This window comes from Maylandia zebra, linkage group LG4 (assembly GCF_041146795.1).
Source record: "Maylandia zebra isolate NMK-2024a linkage group LG4, Mzebra_GT3a, whole genome shotgun sequence".
In the NCBI taxonomy this organism is placed as follows: domain Eukaryota; kingdom Metazoa; phylum Chordata; class Actinopteri; order Cichliformes; family Cichlidae; genus Maylandia; species Maylandia zebra.
The window spans coordinates 25,724,494-25,749,529 of record NC_135170.1 but is presented as its reverse complement, the minus strand read 5'-3'; the positions used below and the strand labels follow the sequence as shown (position 1 = coordinate 25,749,529).

The 25,036-nt window shown below is 38.1% G+C and overlaps 1 protein-coding gene and 1 long non-coding RNA gene across 2 annotated transcripts; both read right to left on the bottom strand.

Moving 5' to 3' along the window:
* Positions 1-24,547, bottom strand: LOC105941096 (uncharacterized). The gene is made up of 37 exons (XM_076882797.1): positions 24,202-24,547; positions 22,622-22,705; positions 22,199-22,342; positions 21,748-21,891; positions 21,480-21,632; positions 21,236-21,364; positions 21,059-21,102; positions 20,848-20,955; positions 20,474-20,627; positions 20,148-20,270; positions 19,874-20,064; positions 19,607-19,768; positions 19,308-19,502; positions 18,282-18,499; positions 18,130-18,190; positions 17,952-18,043; positions 17,654-17,822; positions 17,483-17,572; positions 17,123-17,151; positions 11,372-11,495; positions 5,730-5,813; positions 5,307-5,439; positions 5,039-5,191; positions 4,795-4,923; positions 4,618-4,661; positions 4,413-4,517; positions 3,525-3,678; positions 3,292-3,414; positions 3,010-3,203; positions 2,763-2,927; positions 2,473-2,667; positions 2,108-2,325; positions 1,965-2,025; positions 1,749-1,840; positions 1,383-1,548; positions 1,236-1,307; positions 1-998 (listed from the first exon to the last, which is right to left on the bottom strand). The coding sequence occupies exons 1-37, from the start codon at positions 24,230-24,232 to the stop codon at positions 957-959; spliced, it is 4,575 nt and encodes a 1,524-aa protein (XP_076738912.1). The 5' UTR covers positions 24,233-24,547; the 3' UTR covers positions 1-956.
* Positions 6,770-10,279, bottom strand: LOC106675069 (uncharacterized). The gene is made up of 3 exons (XR_001341738.2): positions 10,199-10,279; positions 10,047-10,099; positions 6,770-9,691 (listed from the first exon to the last, which is right to left on the bottom strand). It is a non-coding gene; the product is annotated as an uncharacterized LOC106675069 (long non-coding RNA).
* Positions 24,548-25,036: the final 489 nt, after the last annotated feature.

Here is a 25,036-nt window from a genome sequence, read left to right as displayed (position 1 = left end):
CAATGTTATTTCAAAAAATCATGTTGCAGATTATACATGTCTATATATTTGCATCTATAGATATAGATAGATATTACATAAATTATATATTGGTGTCAAAATGTAATATAAACAAATCATAAAAGCTCTCATTCAAAACAAGGATACCTAATTATTCATATTTCTTAATTTGTACATTATAAATGCTCTTTGCAACTGTATTACACAAAAGAAAAATGAACCTGGTCAACCTGTTCAACCTTCACTGTTCATAATATTTCAAACACAGGATGCCAGATGTGTGTCCTGAGTGAAGTTACTGTTAGTAGTCTTATCTGCAAACACCATCAGCCTTCCTTTCTGGTGAGCTAGCATCCGAATGTTGCATGTAGTTTCTGCTGAGTGGTTATATTTCAATTTACTCTGAAAGCATACATAGAACTTCTCAAGTGCTGCACCCTTTATATTTTCCCTGTACAGAGAAGGGAGTGGGAGCCCCAACTAGTGGTAGGTAACACAACAACATTACAGAACCAACAGTTAACTGAATATAAATTCAGGCAAAAAAAAAGATGATTAGTTTAACCAACAACAGGGTGATGGTAAATATGACTGAGGTTAGGGTAAACCTCGGCTGCTTGAAAATGAAGTCAAAGCAGAAATTGCAACTATTGCAGTTTCTCTAGATGACACAAGAAGTTGGTTCCAAAAGGGGAGTCAGTCTGCATAGACTATGTTAAAAAGGCAAATTTTATAGCATTAAAAAGCATATTTACAGCCTGGTACAAAAACCCTTTTGACATCTTCAGAAATTTCCGCTTCAGAAATGACCAGGGGAATTCTACAGATATCAGCAAGTATACAAAGTCATCATCCCTCCACTTTTATAAGATTGCTTAAGAGATATTTGTCCAGTACAAAAACTGAAATATACATGTCAGCAGTTTTTATCCGGCAGGTGATTACTTTCTAGCTCCTCAAAGTTGACATTCTCTTGTATCCTGGGCACTCTTCGAAACCTGATGATGACAAAATGAAGAATATTCATATTCAAAAAATGATCAAAAATGTCTTTCATTATAACCAAAGGATCTTATTCACTTCACATCTTGATGTCCTTTAGAACAGCTTATCAAACAAACAAAATGGTCAAATTTCGAAGGTGTTCAAAATGAAACTTCAGGAATAGTTTGCGGCAGTACCGCTGCCGATCAAATGTTAATCTGTGCCATCAATTTCTGTAAATAACTGCTTACACGAGCTTTTCTGTCACTCTTCTTCCGAGGAGCACACATTCTGGTCAAGGCATGTTTGTACTCTTCCCTCACCTAAAATGAGGATATAAATGAAATTTTACCAACAGGTAAGAACTTCTTATTTAGTTAAGCATGAATATTACTAACCTGCCTGGAAAACAGACAATACACTGCAAAGAGTGTAACTCCTTCCAGGCTGCCAAAGATGGTGAGGTAAGCCATGGCTGTATGGTTTTCCTGAAACTGGAAAGAACCAAAGATCCAGGTGTTTCCCAATACAAATAGCTGAGCCACTGCACTAATGGTGAATGCCCTGCAGAAAACATGTTGCAGGCAAGAAAATGAATGACCGATTGAAAAATCAGCCTTTGTTGGCTACGGACCAATCCCAAAACAAAAATCCAAAACCTAGATAAAAATTCTAAAGCAACGTAAGAAATAATCTAAACAGCACAACCAAAACTCAACAGGATCATGATAGTGATTTCTATGCGCAGCTTATGGGTAACTTACTCTATTTTGTGCAGGTCATCCAGGTCAGGGTTTACACTTGAGAACTTCTGTGCTAACTTCCATACAGTTATGAAAAAGAAGAAAATGTTTACCTGAAAAAGCAAAAACAAATGAACAACAAAAGCAACATTTATGTTTAAATCAGCTTTTTTTTTTTTTTTTACACATCATTTTACTCTATAATCATTTCCCTAAATTGATTTCAACTTTACTTACAATGATGATTACATATGCAGGGCCAAAGTAATTCCAAATAAATCCCTGGGTTACCCAACAGCTGAAATGCACATTAAGAGTTAAGATAAATAGAGATTCAAGGATAAATTGATGATAAAATTTTAGGAATAGAGGGAACTTACTATCTCTCAGTGCCATGTCCCCTGGAATTAGCTAAGGCAGAGATGGCAACAATAACAGCTGGAACTCCATAGGCAGCTGCCATCATGTGGAGGGTTTTAAAGTTGGTGTTCGAAACAAGCATTATCATCCTGAACAGTTGTACACTGTCCAGACACATCCATAAAAATGTTGCCAGATAGGAAAAATGCAGGATCCCTGTCACCACTGTGCAGCCATCCTAATGGGGAAGAGATGAGATATTGCTGAACTAGACTTACTAAACTTCTGTTCTTTTCCTCATTTTGTCCCTTTACATCACAATTCAAGTTAAGTAAAAAATTCTGGATCTGCATTCATCTGAGCTTCAAACACAGTTAGTATTTACCTGGTTCTCAAAATGAGAGATTCCTGCTAGAAAGGCAAGGTTTGCAATGAAGAGGCTGATGCAGAGATGCAGGTGGATGGTGGTTCTTGGACTTTTAATAGAGCGGATCATTGAGAATGTCAAGATGGAGATGAATAAGAAAATCAGTGAAATGGACAGGAACACCCATATGATCAGATGAAATTCAAACTTCTCCTGTTGGGAAAGTAAATGAAAGTACATGAAAGTGGATTAAAGGTTTAACTACTAAATAGTCTGAAGTTTAAATGTTGCGGTTAATTAGTTTAAACCTTAATTTCATTGTAAGCCGTGAGTATAGCAAAGGTTCCCAGGTGGTTACAGGAACAGGAAGTATATTCCAGGTTTGACTCTGCCACACCGCAACCACGATCAGACCATGATCCTCCATTCACCGAGGAATCCCAGAACACACAGATGTGGAATGTTTGATTTGCCTATAAAACAAATATATGTGGGGGGGTTTTTGGCAAAAGTGATCACCACAATCTGAAACAACAAATGAGAGATAACCTCTACCTGTTCTTCTAGGTGGTTTAAAGTTAGGTTAACTGGCGTTTTGAGGTGGCTTGTATTTCTGTTGCTGACAGTGACAGTCACCACTTTGGAGTTTATCTTAAAGCTCTGGTTCTTTTGTGATTTCATTCCATTAAAGAAGCCATCTGTAGAGTTTTCCAGGTTTGAATAACTCATCAAGGACACTGTTGTAAAGCCTGTAAGAATGAAAGGAGAGCATCATTAGAGGGGCTCATAATTTGATGAAATTGGTTAGAAATATAGTATTTGTTGGCATATGATTACCGGGGTAATAGGCAGGATCTCCAGTAGCTATCTCCATCTGGATGTCCAAGTTAGCATGCTTAGTTGATAATGTTATGTTTCCTTTAGGTATAACAGGCCCCTTGTGTACAAACATGTCCAGCTCTGAAACCAGACAGACTTTTCTGAACATGCATTGCTGGTTTCCTAAAATTGTATCAATAAAAAATCATCTAAAAGTGAATTGATTTATTTTCTTCGAATTTCTATTTAACCTGTCTGAGTTGAGGAGATATAAATCCTTGAAGAATTAGTGAAGGGTCCTATGAGTCTCAGAGCATTTCCCACCAAGTCAAGAAAGTCTGAAACTTTCCTTTTATAATTAAGAAATGCACTGGACAAGAGCTCATCAGTCATATTCAGGAATCTCTACAGGCACAGGAGAAGAGAGGAAGATGGAGTAAAATACACTTAAGTCAGGCAATATTTACACACGGGCAGACATGCAGACACACATTCAGGGTTACAGGGGGCTTTAGTCTATCTCACATAAATAAAAAATAAGAATGAAATGATGAGCTAAGCAACACAAAAAGGCAGCAGAAGACAACAGCGTTGGATGATTGCTGAAAACTTTTCACCCAGTAAAAGAACACCTTAACATCCAGCAAGTGAAGAAAACTCTCTAGTAGGTTGGCATATCATATTTACAAATTAATTATCCAAGCCTAGCACAATGAAAAAAAAAACACAAAGACTACATGAAAAGGCCAGATTGTGAATGCTCTTCACTCAGCATTTAAGACAAAAAAAGAGATATTTGTGATTATGTGTGAACAATGCAATCATTCTTTAGGAGTTAATGTAATACTTTCTTTAGCTTGAATTACAGCTGAAAGCACACATTTTAATTGCATTAATTGCATTTAAATGTTTCATTTAAAATCTATTGCAGTACAGAACAATATTTCTTAGAAATCTGTTACTGTCCAAATGTTTCTGGACATAATCGTAACTGCAGGGTGAAACAAGAAAGAGTTAGACTGAGGCAGACTTTGATACTGGGGTCAACATCAACAGTCTACAAGAAATCTGAACACCATATCCCCCCCTTCCACCCCCCTCCCAAAAAAAAAAAAGACTACAGTTTACTTTAGTTGTACCTTTAGAGTCTCCTCTCCATTCAGCTCTACCGGTCTTTTGTTGTTTGTGAGTTCCTGACAGGTTTTTTCCATGTAATTCACTAAGCCATCTGCAATATGAAATCTCTAGAAGAGGGATTGGAGGATGATAAAATAAATCTATGAGATAATACGCATTTCAAATATATTTTGACTCGTGATATAACTGTGTCTTGTGTGGAGTTACCTCTTTCACATCATTTATATCTTTGAAAACATCACAGTTTAATTCTGAGGAAATAAAGTATTAAAAGTTTTTACTGATGACCAAAGTTTTCTTGAAGTGTTCTGTTCATGCATTTACTTTGAAGAAAATCAGATTAAAATGGATCTTGGCAAAGTTCAGTTTTTATTGTATTCTCACCAGTGCACCGTGCCGTTTTGTTGCCATAGTTAGTGAACCCTGCGTTGCAGATGCAGTAATAACTGCCTTGTGTGTTGTTACATAATCCATTCTGACCACAGGGATTTCCTTTATGACATTCGTTAATATCTAGAGCAGCAGGAAGAAGACATGTAAGAACACCTCTGAAAAAAAATCCTCTGCCATCACCTTAAACTGAAGAGCTCACTCTAAAATGGCAGCACCAATGAGAACAACATTTTACCTTCACATGTAGCATTTTGATCGTGACGAAAGGTTTTATTCCCAGTAGTAGAAATGAATCCATCATCACAGGTGCACGAGTAATAGGGGATAATATTCACACATTTGGCGTTAGATCCACAGATGTCTTTGATTTCCAAACATTCTTTAATATCTTTTAAAAAAAGAAGAAGAGACCTTTAATCTTTACATACATTATGACTGTATGACATAAACTTTCTCCAAACCAACCACAGAGTTGTTGTCACAATAAATTTGAGATGACTTACCTATACATGCACCAAGTGTAAAATTCACCTTCCCTCTTGGGTGTCTGAAACCACCTTTACATTGGCAGTAGTACCTCCCAATTGTGTTTGTGCAGACTGTATTGTTTCCACATGGCTTTTCATCTATACATGTCTTTGTAAGGACACAGAAACGTGAAAAGATGTATTTGCATAAATATGTGCTTTGATATGAATTTGTTATAGATTTTAAAATAAAAATAGCTTGAAAATCCAAAAACTCAAACTTTTGATAGAAAAGGTTTAAAACACATATTTGTTGTTTTTTATTTAAAATAAATTTCAGAGATTATACATGTTATATGTTTAATTTTGTTTTAAATACAAATGCACACATTGCCCAACTTGTACATTTTCCATTACTGATTAAGTGTCTGATGTTTTGTTTTGTAAAGATTTTCATACCAATGCACTCCTTTTTCTTTGCTGAAAATCCTTTAGGGCAGCCTGCTGATACTGACAGCACCATGATGAGGAAGAAAGACAGAGCTAAAAAACAAGCAGAGAACTGTCAGCCTAGTATACTATGGTTCAGTACCTTTTGAACATTAATCTATTCTGATGTTTTATTCTGATTATGAATTTTGTTTATCATATAAATTGCACAAAAATGGTTGTGATAGTAAAAGGTCTGGGAAGAAGAAGCAAAGGCCCTCATTCTCTATCCTAATTTCCTCACATTAAATATGATTCTAAATAAACAGCACATTGGTGTCTGGAGAACTGTGCTTCCTATGAGTGAGAAAACATTACATGCCAGAGCACAAAAACAAACCATTATTACATCTGGGAGTTTGCACAGTCCATTTACTTTGAACTCCTAACTGACAGCTGATGGGTGCAGTATAAAGTTGGCCATTTAAAAACACAAAGAAATTTAGTGTAATCTTTGAAACAAATAACTAATTTATTGTTACCCAGTCAGCTGAATATGCTCAGGAATATGCCACACATTTTTCTTTTTTTGGAGGGGGTGGAGACTGAAACACCTGTCATTGTGTTTACAGTTTATTGTTTTCCATGAAAGAAAACTGTTGTCAGTTTAAAACTTTTGGTTGCTAGCTGCAGCAATACTTAATCATTTATTTGCTGACTTACTGTAACTCACTGTTAGACTCACTGTTAAGGACACAGAAATGCAAAAGGATGTGTTTGTATAAATATGTGCTTCAATATGAATTTAAAATAGATTTTAAATTCAAAATGAATTTTGATGCTACAAAAAAGTTTGATATACATAGTTGTTATTGATATTTCATAAAAATAATTTTAACAGATTATACATGTTATATGTTTTTATTTTTTAAATGAAAATGCACACATAAGTGTCAGATGTTTTCTTTTTCATACCCATGCATTGTTTTTTCTTCATGCTGAATCCTGGATTGCAGCCTGCGGATACCAACAGCACCATGACGAGGAAGAAAGACAGAGCTGAAAAACAAGCAGAGAACATTGGCAGTGGAAACTTACATTTGTGTTGTTGCACACTGTAATTTCTTCACACCATTTGTAATTTTCACATTCATTTATATCTTTGTTAAGGAAACAGAAATTTGAGGGATGAATTTGTACAAATATGTGCTTCAGTATGAATTTGAGATTTCTCTACATGGCTTGTAATTTTTATCTATAAAAAAATAATGTGAAACAATGTAGTTGCACAAATATATGCTTCAAAATGAATTTGATATGCATTTAAAAATCAAAATGGCTGGTTAGGGGCCTAGCAGGGCCTCTTCTTGAAATTGCCCTTGTGTGGTTGTGGTGTTCTCTCTCCGCCTCCTCCTCTCTTGCTCCACCCCTCTGTCTCTCTCTCACTCTTCTCTCTCCCCAGGACACAGCTGCTTTTGATTAGCCTCATTTACCACCTGGGCCCAGTTAGCAATCACCTCTCTGAGGCTATATAAGCTGGGGATGAACTGTGAGTGAGTTGGTTTTCTTCCCCCTAGGTTTTGGACAGGCTCCTTCGAGTCGTGAGTAGATGGGCTTGTGGGCTCCGGCAGTGTCTCCCTTATTTGTTTGGTAGTTTTTTCCTTTGTTGCTGCGACTGCTTCCTTTGTTTCTTTGACATTATTGGTAAAACGGTGTTGCCGGCTCTTTAAGTTAAGATTATTTGTAATAAAGCTATAATATATACTGAGCACTCTGTCTGGTTTCCTTTCATTCAGCTCTGGACCCATTTGCTACCGGTCCCCACACTCATACCCCTCGACCTCATCGTGGGGACATAACAAATAGAAACTTGATACTGAACTTTTATGTTTTCTTTCTCTAGTATACTAGAGAAAGGAAAAAATAAAAGTTCAGATTTAGCCAACAGTACCATCAGTAATCACCAGTGTGGTGTGAGGTGAACTGTATTTCCTCTAAGAACTGAACTGTATTTGCTATGAAAGAATGTAATTTGTTTTGTAGAACCATGTTGATATATGCTAACATTACATTTAGTATATATACTGACAATGTATGACCAAAAGCTCATACATTTTCTTATTTACCGGCTGCAAACTTGGTATGCAGGTTTAAATGGTCCTTGAGTAGGACAACATGTTCAAGTGCTCTTAATCTATTACAGCATTTATATATTTGCATCTATCAGACTGAATGATTCCCAAGTTACCAAAATGATAGCAGTAATAATCCATTATGCTTGGATATTATTTAAAAATCAAAGTTTGGTTGGTAAAACACTATTTATTCATTTATGTAAATTTTATTATGGTGAAGTTGTAATTCACCATTACTGCAGGAGGAGGTCAAAAACACAGAACACATAGAGACAGGGTAAAACCCTCAGTTCAAATCAGTTAAAAGGAATAGCCATACACAGGAAAACAGTCAGCATGACAAAAAAAAAGTCTATTAAACAATGTAGCACTCACAAAAGGGAGACCTGAAGGACAACATGGAGACAACATGCAACAGGCTGTAGAAACAGCCCTGATAACAAAGTGAGTGGAGCTATAGGTTTGAACTGATGCTTATCTTTTATAACGGAATGTCAAGGATATCAACAATTATCAAACACTCAGGTGAAGAAACGACACTTAGACACTTGGAGAGAATTTTTAACGTGCACGGGTGAGAGCTCAACAGAGAGACTCACACCCAGCTGCAGGTGTTTTCTTTAATTAAAGCATATATAGCGGTTCCTGTTTTTCATGTTCGTGTGTATGTGTGTGTGCAGCAAGTCATTTTCTAAGAATAATAAAAATAATGCGAGTCAACTTCTGCGGATGTGTGGGTGCGGTGAAGCTCCTATCAGCTTCTGCAAATGTGTATTTTTGTGCTGATCTTGTGGCCTTATCACAAGGCTTGCAGTTTCATGTTTATCAAGCTGAGCTGCACAGTGAAAATATGAACATTATCAGTATTGAAGCAAAGCATAAAAACATTTAAACATTATTTCTTTAACATGGAAAGATGATTTTATAAATAGTTTGTTATGCAAAAACAAAAAGCACCGCTCATCAGAAGGTTTTTCTAAGAGTATCTGTAAATAGTATGTTTTATGAAGCAAAAATAAAAGTGCTCACATTAATCACCTGTAGCACCATTTTCCCCTGTCTCAGAAATGAATACATGTGTCAGATTTGTTAGGCAGATGCTCACATTCTCCTGTGAAGCCTTCATCCCACTTTGTTTTTATAAACTAAAGCTTCCCATGTGTAAAACAAAACATTTAAAAAGAAAGTAAAAACATATTTTATGTTAGTCAGTTAATGAAATATGTCATCTTAAATGAATTAATTCATGTTTTCACTTTATTTTTTGCATGTTAACCTTTTGAGGTAAGTCATCATCCATCATGTCCTTAAGCCTAGCTTCAAGCCACTAACCCTACGTTCTGGACAGAAGCAAAACGATCTGTCAGGATTTGGAAAATGAGGACCCAAACGCAGACACATGAAGAAAGACTCACTAAAAATAAAACACGGGTTTATGGATAAAAATCCAGAACTCCATAAACACAAACCCAGAAAAAGAAATGCCACACGGAAATACAATGTGAGCATGATAGAAACTGTGACGGAGGGGAAAAAACACTATTTATGAACACACAGACACACTAAGGGATAATGAGGGAAATGGGAAACACAGGTAGCAAGACACAAAACACTCAAGACCACAAGACAGGTGAAGTGGAACTAGCTATAAGACACAGAAGACAAACTATCAAAATAAAACACAAAATCATTGACTAACATACATAATGAACATGATTATTTTGTTATTATATTCACTAAGATGTGGGAGAACAGGATTAAAACATACCCATTAGCATCTTTTTTCCCTCTGTTTTAGCAGTTTATTTTTCTTTAGGGAGACAAATGAAGCATACTTTGAGACTCGTAGTTCAGCCACTGCCATATTTGAACATGGAGAGAAGCAGTTGAGAAAGGAAGCGGAAAAAGAGGGTTTAGAAGGTGTTATGGTGGAAGGTGATCTTTATTTTCATTTATAGTATATATAAATTAAATTCCTGCACATGCAAACATGCAGATCTGTGCATATAGTTTCTGTATATTACTGTATTACAAGGCATCAGTCCACTTGTAGTTGAGTAATTGCAAAAAAAAATTACATTTTGAAAATTGTGATCCAACATTAGATTTAATATGAAAAGCATGAAAAAAGCTATGAAAGGTTTGGATGTAACTTCTTATAAAATATTTTCCCCTGTTACTCCTGTGCAAATGTATGATAGATGTGACTCACCCAGTATCAGCAGGATCCGCGTGCCTGTTATGTTGGAAGCAGTGTGCAGATCTCTATGGATGAAATCAGTGAAAATGTAAAAGTAGCTACAAGTTAGGCTAATATTGTAAAACAAATATATATATTTAAAAATGCCAAGATCTTAACATTACATAGAATAACCAGGTCTTTTTCTCTCTCTGGCTAGCTGTCTTTTCTCGTCACGTCAAATTCTTATCCGCCCATATCATCATGCCGCCAGGGGTGTTCAATGCTTATCACCATAAAGTATCACTGTGGTGACAAGACCCCGTGTTTATCGCTTCCTGCTTCTATTTTTTACTATTTTTTCAAGACTATGTATCTTTTTTTTTTTTTTTACATGAACAGTATAGCAGCACTTTATTTGCTATCACTTCAGAATACACCCCTGTCATGAAACTGTGTTTGGCAGGCAGGATTGCACCCAAAATGCAGCTCTCAGAGACAGAACTGAACTCAAAATGAAGCCTTATTCCTGGATTCACAGAATACATTAAACTAGGAAACAACAGGGAAGCTAAACTGGGAAATACAAACAGACAGTAGACACAGCCAGAGAAATGAGGGAGATCTCGACACTGGATGGAGGGAGACACAGATGATATATACACAAGAGGAAATCAGGGCAGAGACAGGGGAAGCAAAACTGAACATGATGCACACATGACAGGTGCCTGTCAAAGTAAAACAAGTGACAAGAACAGTGAGACTAAGGCACATGTACTCGTGCCTGGTTCTGTTGGAAGTTTCTTCCTGTTAAAAGGGAGTTTTTTCTTCCCACTGTCACCAGAGCTCTTGCTCGTAATGGGTCATATGACTGTTGGAATTTTGTCTGTTTTCTTTGTTTTACTGTATTACGGTCTTTACATTAAGGTATAAACCGCCTTGAGGCAACTGTTGTTTTCATTTGCCGCTGTAATAAATTGGAATTGAATTGAACCTTGCAGCTGCAGCTCTTTGCAGCAGATTCAGCAATGGAGGGGCTATTTCCTCACCCTTTTTCTGAATGCTCCTGAATCTCTGCCAGAGATGATCTGTGCCAGCAGTGTACACTCACTATATGTTTGGGTACATTATATTTGTCCACCTCTCTTCACCCAAATGTCCAGTATGGCGGCTGAAGATATAATAACAAAGTTGATCACTGATCTGCAACTTTGGGTGTCCATATGCTGGAACGTGGTGTCCGTCATGAAAAAGCAGTGATTAGCACGAAAGTCCAATAACAGAACACCAGTTGAGTTAAGATCAGACATGCCATTCCTCCCAGTCATGCCCTTTTAGGTCTCATTGTTGTTTCCCACATGGGCATTGAAGTCCCCCAGCAGAACAATGGAGCCCCTGGAGGGAGAACTCTCCAGCACTCCACCAAGGGACTCTAAAGTGGGTTTTATGCTGCTACAGATGTGTTTGTCTGTGTACATTTTTCTGTCAGGCAGAGGGGTGAGGGGTCACCCACAGGAGACAGTACCGTGCAATTCTCCAAGTTGTTGACTGCATGTTGCTGGAGGACATGATCTATGTGACTGATTTATATAATATAACATATCGAAAATATAACATTTGAAGACAATGTCAGAAAATACTACTAAAATGGATAAGTATTACTATTATTAATATAATTATTTTTAGAGGTGCTCAAAACTAAACTTGCCTTTGGGCTGCAGTGACACTTTATTTTTGTTATTTTTAACACTTGGTTTCACTTCAGCTCTTTATATGTTATAACTTCGCACTCCTCTGCGGCTGGCTCACGAACCAACCACAGCATGAACATGAGAGGCCCACAGACCAGCTGTGGCACACTGCCTTTATCTGACAACAGAGCCCACTGAAAAACCAGCAGGCCCTCGAGTTGAGAGTGTGTGTGAGAGAGAGACCTTTGCCTTGTGTTTCAGGGGTGAGACCTGTTCCTGAGCTCCAGCACTCTGGTTTCACACACCTGAAGGTAATTAACTCAACTGTCTATTCTCACCCATCACCAGCTGCTACTTAAGATGGAGGGGTTCCTTCACTTGAGTTGTTGGTCTGTGTCTGCAAAGTGTGGCTCCTCAAGTTTTACAGTGTTACTCTTGTGCTTACCTGCTGTGCCCTTTAGTCATCAATCTCTCTTTGTGCAGAAACTGTGATGTGGAAAATTGGGAAGAAATAGTCATGTGGAGAGAAGGAATCGGTGGTCTTCCATGTTTGACCTGGCCACAGAGCTCACTGCATGAAAGTCATTGTGCTGAATCTTTGTACTCACTTGCTGTAAATAAACCTGTGAACCCTTACTTCAGAGCCCCCGTTTGAGTCCCCCTTTGACTGCTGGATATGACTGAAACATATGTTCACTAACAATTTTACAGCTTATAACCAGCTGATAGACCTCAATGTCTCTTACTGTTAAGAAAACCTAATGCATGGATCGGTTGAGTCACATGCTTTTTCAGCATCTGTACTAACCAATAATGATATTTGGTACTAATTTACATTTGTATTAAAAATATAATATTATATAATATAATCTTCATGTCAAATTACAAAATAAAATAAATCTCAGCTTCAGTATGTGTTATATAATATGTTATGGGGAAATACGTTATTTCAAATATGATAATTCAAAGCTAATTATTTTTATATCATAATTTACTCTTGGTGACTCTTAAACAAGACAAAAAATGAGTCTAAAAGTACAAAACAAAACAAAAACACTCTAACTGATGGCATTAAACATTGAGCGTACAAATTTGTACCAGTCATATTAAAAAAAAAAAAAAAAAGGGGGGGGGGGGGGAGATGTGTTGTTTAACCAACACCAGTAAATATGCATTTTACTTTTTAAAATTATTTCTTAGCATATCAACTTGCCTGGACTACCAAAAATGGGACTACTGCATGATGGACTTATGCAGTGTACACTTGAAATGATGTGGATTGTCTCTTGGGTGTTTACTAAGAAACTGAACTGCTTGTATGAACTGGTGATGTTAAAGAAAACTCAGCCATCTGGTCTGCTAAGCAGCCCCTAATATGTGCAGTGTAAATAAATGGAACTACATTTACAGGACTAATTTAACATGAAAACATAAACATTATCTTAAAGAGTCTAAAACTCCATAGTTCACCTGACTACAGAAACTTTCAAGATATTAGAAGTTTTTTTTTTTTTTTTTTTTTTCGCCTGTCCCATTTGGTTCTTTAGCCATCAGAATTGTTGTCTGAAGACCAACAAGAATACCCAATGGATTTACTTTGCCAAATGGATCATCGTGGCATTGCCGTATTGGTCCATTTGGTCGATCTTTGTTTTTATTATTTATTATATTTTATTTTCAGATGTTACAGACGGGACAGACATGAGTGAGAGATAGGAAAGGGAGAAAGAAAGAGGAAGGAAAGGAAAAACAGAAGGGGAGAGGGACAGTGAGAAAGGGGGGGAGAAAAAAAATAAAAATCTCCTGGATCACCTGTTGAGAGAAGAATAGAAAACAAGCAAAAAAAGACAAAAAAAACAAAACAAAGCAACATACTAAACACAACACCATCGCATTAATCTAGCTAAGTGTAAACAGCAGTAAATACTAAATATTCAATGTTGTTGTGCAGCACGCAGGACAGATGTGCTTCGAAGTAGCAGCCAAGAAAGGTGTAATTTGGGTCTACGAGCAGTGAACACCCGTGTGCATACCTGTGTGGATCAGCGTGCTTGTATTCCAAAGGTTTCTCCATGTAACGATCTGCTAGGGAGTGTGGGGGGGCCACAGCCCCGTCCTCCAGGGTGTGAAGCAGGTATGGAGGAGATCAAAACTCCAGACATCCAGAGGCCCCCAGAACACAAGAAACCATGGAAGACCAACAGAGGGGCAGCCGCGCCACTTTTCCAGTAAGAGCTGAGGAGAGTCCCAGATGAGGGTTCACTCAGCAGCCGCGGAGCAGAAGCCAGGGGGAGTTGCAGTGACGCGCCCGTGAGCTCCGCCGGCCGCCAGCTGTGCCTGAGTGACCGAGCCCCAGGCCGAGAGGCCGGGGGCACCCCACCCCCGAAGGGGCCCGAGCGAGCCCCAGGCTCCAGGCCCCGATAAGCGGCCGCCAAGGAGTGAGCCAGTGTGTACCTGGACGCCCACCCCCAGACACAAAGAACCACCAACGCACCGACACCTGAGGGAGTCCGCCACCGGCAGGGGAAGTGGTGGTAGGTGGAGATAGGCCTCCAAACCTTGGAGGGCCTGAGGTGTCCCCAGAGAGGTGGCGTCTGATACCCAGCCTGACATATAGACACTGACATACAGACACACACAGATACAAACCTCCATTCCCCCCCTCATGCTCTCATATGCACTCACTCCACACTCAACCAATGTGGAGACAGACATAAAGAGACGCTGTACACACGATCACACTCCCCAAGCGTACTCTACAAACCGGGTCTAGGTACCCTTGCCCCTGGAGGGGGGAACTGCACCCAGACCCAGGTGGTGTTACCCTTTTCCCTGCGGTGGGGAGAGGCAGACCACCCCGACTCCGTAGCAGCAGGGAGGCCCCACACTCCAGACCGCAGTCGCACGGCCAACTCCACCTAGCCCTCCCGCTCCAGCAGGCCGCAGAGAATGGGGGTGGGAGAAGACTCCAAACCTCCCTCCACCCGCTCATTGTAGTGTTGATGCATGTGTGTTCTAAGGTGCAATTAAAACCCAGGAGGGCATGGAGCTACCTGCCAAGGAGCAGCAGGTAAGCACATAGTCCCTCCTGATAGCCCTCAATGTCTAAGTGTATTTAAAATTGAGAGGTGGGCAACGACGCCAGGGGTGAGGTGTACACCCTGATGGTAATTTGGACTCCGTGATTGTGCCCACCCCCAAGATCCTATATGTATGTGTAATGAGAGTGTGAATAATGTGAATGTCTAAGTTGTGGGATAAAATTGAGGCAGAGGCAGCCAGAAGGGGACAGGGGGGGGGGGGGGGGGGGTAGCCTCCTCTGCACCCTGGTGACATACCCCTACTCCAAGGCCCTGCATGTGTGGGTGGTTGTGGTGGAGCGGGAAGAGAGAGGCAGCTGGAGATGGGGAGGGAAGGAAGGGAGGGGCAGGTAACCCCTCCCTGGGGCCAGCTCCCCCGCTGACCCCAGTAGGCACTCCCACACTCCGCGACCCGCCAGGGAAAGGGGGCCCAGGCCCATCCAGACCGGGGCCCAGTGCAGCAGCGCCTCCCGGCCCCACAGAGCCCGGGACAGTCCACCCAACCCCACCACAGAGAAAACTGCACCCACCCCACCATCCACTCATCTTCCAGACTACATAAGACAGTAAACGCCCAGGCTGAGATCTTCCTCCACCTCTCACCTGTATCTCCCCCTCCTGCAGAGAGAGTTCCTGAAGAGAGGAAAGCTCCTGCAAGATGTGACCATCTCCCCCACCAGTTGAAGAGCCCCCCAGGTGGTTCGACGCACCGGCGGCACCCTGCTCCAGGGCCGGGCCCCCATGCACCCACCCGCCCACAACCCCGGCAACACACCAACCAGGATCCAAGCCCCCGAGGCCCCAAAAAAAAAAAAAAAAAAAAAAGATATTAGAAGTTTTTAAAAAAGGAATCTGAAACACTCTCGAAGTGGCAATATTTCTTCTTCTCCACCAAAAGATCCATTTTATTTTTATATTTTTCTTTTCCTTTGAAAGAAATCTTTTGGACCCTGAATGTTTATGACAGAAAACAAAGATAAATAAATATATAAAACATATAAACATGTTTTGGTTAAATCGCTTGGAAGTCACACGGCCTAAGTCTTGTAATATTTGATAGTGCTTTTTTGCATTTATAATTATAATGCAGGAAAGTCAGATCAACACTTCATCAGATACAGTCAACTGTGCATGAGAGTAAAACTGACTATTTACTACAACTATGGCATAAACATCAAGAATCACTTTCTAATTCCAACCTAAAATCGGGAAACATTATTTGCTCTTTTTTTCTAAAATACACTGAAATTATATAGTACTTAAAATGTCTTCAAATGTCTTTTTCCTCTAAAATATATAACATAATAAATATATTATATAATATATATAATAAAACTTAAAGTTATTGTCTACTAAGGACGTACTTTATGAAAATTATACCCTGATTTCAAAAAGATGACATTGAAATCATATGCGAAATATGGGGAAATTACACCATAAGGTGCAGTCTGTATTATGAAAATGCTTTAACATTGAATTAAAGCTTTGTGTTCTGAAATAATGGCCAAAAAGTTGACTTTCTGGTGTTCATTGCTAGTTTATTCTCTATATCAAATGCGATACATTTTAAAATCACTAAAGATGATATACATCAGAATATGTATTTACCCTAAAACCTTTAGGAGAACATTAAAAAAATAATTAAAAAAACGTTTTTAACAATAAACATAAATAAAGAAGTAATTGCAAACTGTAAATGCATTAAAAAAAATTTACAATCTTCTAAAATAGCTTCATGATAAAACACAGAGAATGGATGCAGTCAAGAATGAAAACACAGGAAAATTGCTCAGCAATATAAACACAAACTTTTAAAACATTTAAATATATGTTTCGGTCTCATAATTGTCCTCTTATTGTGGGTCTTTCAGAAGCTTGAGGAAGTGGTTGAAGAAGGTGCTTTTCAGCAAATATGTTTCAGATTGCTCATTAAATACAGTACCTGAATTAAAGAATTAGCATTATTAGATTTACCTGATACAACAGGTCTTTACACAATTATGATAATCTGAAAACATTTTTTCATATCTGAAATTTTTAATACTTGTAGATTTATGCTTCTAAAACTACTTACATAATTTCCTGTTTGAAAAACTTAACAAAATGCTTCTTTTGTAAGGATTTTGTAAGTTGCAATGATTTGAATAGATAACTCAGTGACTTAAAATAAAAGGCCCACACATAGTAAAGAATGATAATATTTACAACATTTTGCAACAAAGCAAACAGGTGCAAACAGATGCGTTATAAGTGCGATGTCAATATGTCCCAATGACTGAAAGTCTCCAGCAAATCAGAGTTTGTCTCAAGTCAGGTTTTAGCTTCTCAAAAATGAGACTCTCCTGTGTCCTGGCTGCTCTTGGATGCCTGAAGATGACAAAGGGGCATAGTTCAATCAGCTGTGAAAACCATCTCAACTGTTCCTTAAGTATAGGGAACAGTTGAGGAACAGTTGCATAAGTATGAAAAAGTATTAAGTATAACATTTTATTTTCTTCTTTAACCAATGGGAAAGAATTGAGTTTCGTTAGGGTTTAAAATTTAAGTAGTTGTTCCATAATAGATCAAATGTTCAAAATGAATGAAAATGAAATGAATCAAATCAAAATGAATGTTCTATAATAAATGTTTGATTTCACTTTAATATTGCTTAGTGACAAAGTCAAAAAAGGAAAACAAAATATAAATAGCTGCTTACTTGAGCTTTGCTGGAGTAATTGAACTCTTTGTAGCTCTTCTTCTGAGGCACACAGAATCTGGCCAGGATGCTTTCATATTCTTCTCTCACCTAAATTCAGAAAATCTTTAGTATGGGCATCACTAAAGACAGCAGAACTCGTCCCTTACTTTTGAGACAAATGTGACTAACCTGTTTGGAAAACAGACAGTGCATGATAAAGAGCATAACACCCTGAAGGCTGCCAAAAATGGTGAACAGGTAAGACATGGCTACAGTGCTTTCCTCAAACTGGAAACAACCAAAGATCCACATGATGCCCAAAACGCACAGCTGTCCCACTGCAGTAATGGTGAATGCCCTGCAGGAGGCAACAAAGATGCATACATGTCATGTGCGAGGTACTTTGGTGAGGCAATAGATTACGTTATACTTTCCACACAGCAATTGCATGGGGCGTTTAGTGTGGGCAGCTTGAGTTGTGACTTACTTTATTTTGTGCAGATTATCAAGATCAGGGTTTAAACTTGAGAACTTCTGTGCTAACTTCCACACAGTTATGAGAAAGAAGAAAATGTTTATCTGAAAGACCAAAGAGATGAGGTTTAAACATAACACAAGTCACCATTTTGGATCACATTAAACTCAATAATTATTTAAATACTTACAATGATGATGACACAGACAGGGCCGAAGAAACTCCAAATGATTTCCAGATTTAGCCAACAACTGAAATGCACATCAAGAGTTTAGTAAGTAAGTAAGTAATTCAAACTTGAATTAACGATAGAACAATATAATTGGAACTGGGAAAACTTACTATCTCTTAGTGCCATATCCTCCAGAATTAGCTAAGACAGAGATGGTAACGATAACAGCTGGAACACCATAGCCAACTGCCATCATGTGGAGGGTTTTAAAGGTGGTGTTGAAGACGAGGACAACCATCCTGAACAGCTGAATGCCCTCCAGACACATCCAGCAAAACGCTGCCAGGTAGCAGAAATGCAAGATTCCTGCTACCACTGCACAGCCAGCCTAATAGGGAAAGTGAAGGAAAGAGGAGGATCAGGGTAACAGACATGAATAATGTGGATGAATATGAAGAGGGAGAAATGTCTAGAAATTTTTCAATTGTTTATGTGTCTATTATATATCTCTTATTAATATCTCTTATGAATAATTCAGTAGTGTGAGATTATTACACTGTCTTATGTTACATTATACCTCTGATTTAAGCTTATGAAATCATTATATAGTTTTCGGTTGCATTATACTATAGTTAGAAGGTGAAATTATTAGATTGATTAGGCTGGTTTGTATTACATTTGACTGCTGATTTACTGTGAATGAATTACACTATCCTATGGTACTTCGTACTGTTGATTTATAAAGAGAATACTGTTTGCAGAGAATCGTGGCTTTGCTTTTCTGATTGTAGAAAGAACAAAACATATTGCACAGGAAGCCAAGGTTGTAACTTAGGCTCACTGAGAGAGAAAGAATGTGAATGCTTAGTTTGGAGGAGGGCTGAAGCTATAAGAATGTGAGAAACAGTCAGACACTTTGAGATTTTGCCGGACACCCTCCCGTGCACATCTCCCATTCGGACATTTGTAATGCTCAAAGTGTTGTATGGAATAAAGAGAATTGTATAGATTAAAGAGATTGTTGATTGAGCATTTATACACTGAGTGTTGTTATTCCTTCAGCCCAAAGATCAAAGAGTTGGGGTATTTAACAGTAGCTTTGCTGCAACTTAGTATACAGTTCTCTGTTATATTTGAAGGTGGCAGAAACTTCTGCTAATGCACACATGCTGATGGCAAGTGGAGTTTCTGTTTACCTTGTTCGCTGTCTGAGAGATTCCCGCTAGAAAGACAAGGTTTGCAATGAAGAGGCTGATGCAGAGATGCAGGTGGATGGTGGTTCTTGTGCTTTTAATGGAGCGGATCATTGAGAATGTCAGGATGGAGATGAATAAGAAAATCAGTGAAATGGACAGGCCCACCCAGGTGATCAGCTGCAACTCGAACTTATTCTATTGTGGAAGAGAAAGAATGGTAACATTATTGTATGAAAATGGGTTGAAGTTTAAACTTATTCTGAACTAAAAGCATTATGGTATATATAATTAGTTTTAACCTCCATCTCATAGAGGGCCATCAGTACAGCAAAGCTGCTCAGGTGATTACAGGAACACACAGTATATTCCGGGTTTGACTTCACCACATCGCAGCCACGATCAGACCATGATCCTCCGTTCACCGAGGAATCCCAGAACACACAGATGTGCGTTTGATTTTTCTGTTAAACAGATGTACACCAGAGATACTGACTGTTCTGTTGTTCCTGTTTGTCAACGTAGATTAACACAGTCCCTAAACATTAGTAGTAAGCTCTCCTCTTTACCTGTATCAAGTGGGCCAAAGTCAGATTCACTGGCGTTTTGAGGTGGCTTGTATTTCTGTTGCTAACAGTGACAGTCACCACTTTGGAGTTTATTTTAAAGCTCTGGTACTTTTGTGGTTTGATCCCATCAAAGAAGGTATCTGTAGAGTCTTCCAGGTTTGAGTAGCTCATCAAGGACACTGTTGTAAAGCCTGAAACAATAAAAGGAGAAAATAATTGGAGTGTGTCATAACGTGATAAAATTGGCTACAAATTTGATATTTGTTGTCATTACCAGGGTAATAGGCAGGTTCTCCAGCCGCCATTTCCATCTGGATGTCCAACTGAGCATGCTTAGTTGATAAAGTTGTGTTTCTTTTGGATATAACAGGCCCATGATGTACCAGCATTTTCAGCTCTGAAACCAGATAAATGTTGTTGTTTTTTCTTATCTTACACTGCTTGTTCAATAATGCTGAAGAAAATGTAATTAATAATAAATGTACAAGCTCTAGGCAAAAGCTCCTATCATATTTGAACATATCTACCTGAATTGGACATATTTGTTTGTTGGTTTGTTTTTCTTTTAAATTCTGCTGCAAATGCAAATTTTTATTAAACCTGTGTGAGTGGAAGTTGTGTTTCTCCCTGGCATCTTCGTCATGGCTCCAATTAGCCTCAGAACATTCTCCACCAAATCCAGAAAGATGGAGACTCTTCTTCTGTCTTTGAGAAATTTACTGGACAAGAGCTGATCTATTTCTGACTGCAATCTCTAAAGACAAAGAGAGGAATGAGAGAGGAGACCATGAGAAACAAGAAACAGAGGCAGACTGAGGCAGACTTTCAGGCTACCTCAGTGTAAACGGTCTATGAGACATCTGAGCATCATGTGACAGTTTGAAAGAGGCAGAGCATTATTTTCCTGCCTGGTTTCAAGAAACTTGATGATTTTTTTTTGCAGTAAGGTTAAAATGTTCTGAATTTAGTAGTACCGTCAATAAGTCCTCTTCAGTCTGGTTTGTCCGATCAGATGGATTCTGACTTTTGTCCCCTGTGAGCTCCTGACAGCTTTTATTGAGCTGCTTCACAATGGGAAGTTTCTAGAAGAGAGATTGGTGGTGGATAAAACAAAAATGTGAGACAACTCTATTCATAATATGTGCTGAATTTTGATACTTTATAGTATTTGTGATGTGGAGTTACCTCTTCCAGCCCGTTTAGAGCTTTGAAAACATCACAGTTCGATTCTGAAGAAAGAAAGTTTAATGAACAAATTTGCTTACGGATGACCAGAGGTATTCAATAAGTGTTCTGTTTGTTTCTGTTGCATTTACTGGGAAGAACCCCAGTTTAATAATGGATGATGGACAGTATTCTCACCAGTGCACCGTGCCGTTTTGTTGCCATAGTTAGTGAACCCTGCGTTGCAGATGCAGTCATAACTGCCTTGTGTGTTGTTACATAATCCATTCTGACCACAGGGATTTCCTTTTTGACATTCGTTAATATCTAGAGCAGCAGGAAGAAGACATGTAAGAACACCTCTGAAAAACAATCCTCTGCCATCACCTTAAACTGAAGAGCTCACTCTAAAATGGAAGCACCAATGAGAACAACATTTTACCTTCACATGTAGCATTTTGATCGTGATGAAAGCTTTTATTCCCAGTAGTAGAAATGAATCCATCATCACAGGTGCACGAGTAATAGGGGATAGTATTCACACATTTGGCGTTAGATCCACATTTGGCTTTGATTTCCAAACATTCTTTAATATCTTTAAAAAAAAGAAGAAGAGACCTTTAATCTTTACATACATTATGACTGTATGACATAAACTTTCTCCAAACCAACCACAGAGTTGTTGTCGCAATAAATTTGAGATGACTTACCTTCGCATGCACCAGTTTTAAAAATCACCTCCCCTGTCCTTCTTTTGAAACCATCTTTACATTGGCAGTAGTAGCTCCCAATTGTGTTTGTGCAGTTTGTATTTTGTCCACATGGCTTCACATCATCATTACATTCGTTTATATCTTTGTAAGGACACAGAAATGTGAAAAGATGTATTTGCATAAATATGTGCTTCAATATGAATTTGTTACAGATTTAAAAATAAAAATAGCTTGAAAATCCAAAAATCATCACAGGTGCACGAGTAATAGGGGATAGTATTCACACATTTGGCGTTAGATCCACATTTGGCTTTGTTTTCCGAACATTCATGGATATCTTTTAAAAAAGAAGAGACCTTTAATCTTTACATAAGTTATGACTGTATGACATAAACTTTCTCCAAATCAACCACAGAGTTGTTATCACCATAAATTTGAGATGACTTACCTTCGCATGCACCAGTTGTAAAATTCACCTCCCCTGTCCTTCTTTTGAAACCATCTTTACATTGGCAGTTGTAGCTCCCAATTGTGTTTGTGCAGTTTGTATGTTGTCCACATGGCTTCACATCATCATTGCATTCGTTTATATCTTTGTAAAGACACAAACATTAGAAAAGATGTATTTGCATAAATATTTTTTTTGATATGATTTTGTTACAGATTAAAAAAAATGTCTTGAAAAATCAAAACTCAAACTTTTGATAGAAAAAGTTTAAAACACATCTTAATTATTTCTTTTTTAATAAAATTATTTAATAGATAATATTAGATTATTTATTAAATAAAAAAAATGCACACATTGCTCAGCTTGCACATTTTCCATTACTGATTAAGTGTCAGATGTTTTGTTTTGTAAAGTTTGTCATACCAATGCACTCTTTTTTCTTTGCTGAAAATCCTAGAGGGCAGCCTGCTGATATTGACAGCACCATGATGAGGAAGAAAGACAGAGCTAAAAAACAAGCAGAGAACTGTCAGCTTTGTATACTATAGTTCAGTAACTTTTGAACATTAATCTATCCTGATGTTTTATTCTGATTATGAATTTTGTTTATCATATAAATTGCACAAAAATGGTTGTGATAGTAAAAAGTCTGGGAAGAAGAAGCAAAGGCCCTCATTCTCTATCATAATTTCCTCACATTATTCCTGCGTCTGAAATATGATTCAAAATAAACAGCACATTGGTGTCTGGAGAACTGTGCTTCCTATGAGTGAGAAAACATTACATGACAGAGCACAAAAACAAACCATTATTACATCTGCGAGTTTGCACAGACCATTTACTTTGAACTCCTAACTGACAGCTGATGTGCACTTTATACTGCACCGTATAAAGTTGGCTATTTAAAAACACAAAGAAATTTACTGTAATCTTTGAAACAAATAACTAATTTATTGTTATGGCTCAGAAATATGCTGCATCTTTTTCGTTTTTGGGGTGGGGGTGGAGAATGAAACACCTGTCATTGTATTTACAGTTTATTTTTTTCCATGAAAGAAAACTGTTGCCAGTTTAAAACGTTTGGTTGCTAGATGCAGCAACACTTAATCATTTGTTTCCTGACTTAATTTGAAGAAGTTAAAACATTGCTAAATTGTTCAATTGCTTAATATAACTTTCTGTATAGCTGACAGGATGGTGGAGGATGGGGAGAAGAGAAGAAACATTAAGTATAAAGGTCAACTTAATATTAGTTTTTTAACCAGTGAAACCTTTAAGAATCTCTTTTCTAAACAAGTCTCGAACCCTGACTTAGTGTATGATTAGTAAAGCTCTCAAAGGAAACCTGCACATGTACAAGGCGGTCATTCAGCTTCTTCACAAAAGGGCAGCAGTGCTGTGCACTGAAACGACAGTCCCTGGTGTCTTTTTAGAAAAACTATCAGCTGTCAGAACTGTGTCATTCAGAAATAAGAAGGAAACACTTTTTAAAAAGAATATTTACCACATGACAGTAATGAAGTGAGAATTAATGTGTAGCATGATGCGCAGTCAGCCAAGAAAGTAATAACTGGGCTTTTATATCATGGAATTTGTTGGGTGAGTTGCCCCCTTTTGCACGAATGTGACATGGTTGTAATGTCTCATGAAAAATTGGAATTATAGCTTAGATGAAATGAGATATTCGACAAAAAATTGAGAAAATCTCTGAGAACTTTTATTCATTTACTATAATTTTGTCAATGACAATATGCTGGCTGACTTTATCTCAAAGAAAAGTGACTAAACAAATGCAACAAAAAGCAAGAGTTTCTATGTCCGAAAAGCAAAAACTGCTGTTTAGACATAGACATTATTTTAGACAGCTTAAGTATTACTAGACAGCAGTTCAATGAAAATGTTGAAAATGTTTTTGTCTAAGTTTCATCCTAAATTCAGATCCTTACAAAAAAAAATCTTAAAAGATAATGTTTTCCATTCCATCTCCCACATATGTGACTCACCCAGTATAAGAAGCTTCCATCTGCACGTCATGGTGAAGAAGCAAAAAGAGTCCTTACCCGTTTCAAGAAAGTTTAACCAACCCAGACAAAAACTGCAGAATTATCTACTTTTAGGTTGTCCCAACCTTTTCTCTTCTTCTCAACTCTTTCAAAGGTTCTTTAACTTGTTTCTGTAATTTAAAAAACTGAAAAATAATAAATATTAATCCACCAGTCAAATGAACTGATATAGAAAAAGTAGCTAATGTTTATGCTGACAGCAGCAAACCAATAACTCAGCGACTGAAGCACTCCCCAACAACACACATCCCTTCACAGACTGAACTATCCCCTTTCTCTTTCTGCCTGTCTGACTACTGGGGTGACATAGTGTGGTGACTGTGAATTTTAGTTGGGAGGAGTTTCTCTCTCTCTCTCTCTCTCTCTCTCTCTCTCTCTCTCTCTCTCTCTCTCGCTCACTCTAACACACACAGTAATAAGATCAGTCCTCTGACGCAGAAGTTTTTATGGGAGTACAACCAGAAGTTTCTTTTTAGGAACTAACTTTTTGAGGGGTGCGGTGTGGTGACAGATGAAATCCAGTATTTCTGACGACTGCACAGCTGCAGCAATATGCTACTAGATTATGCAACCCTGATAATTTATGTCTCTTTTTGCCATAGCTCACTTGTCACTTGAACTTTCTCCTCTTTTAGACGTAGTGTGGGAACAGACAGAGGGTTAAAAGTTTAGATTGTGAGGCTAGTCATTGTTTTACAGTGTCCTGCCAGCTGATATACCCTCCCATAGGCACACAGTCTGCTGATTATGATGATGATGACATATTCATGGTTTT

Bases quoted from the DNA above. Each gene is read 5' to 3' on its own strand.
- LOC105941096 (XM_076882797.1), bottom strand. From the start codon at position 24,232: ATGACGTGCAGATGGAAGCTTCTTATACTGG. The intron at 19,503-19,606 runs GTTAAAACTAAT...CTTCCACAATAG, and splicing joins TGGCCCTCTATGAGATGGAG to AATAAGTTCGAGTTGCAGCT. The intron at 1,549-1,748 runs GTAAGTTACCCA...TGTTTTCTGCAG, and splicing joins GATGACCTGCACAAAATAGA to GGCATTCACCATTAGTGCAG.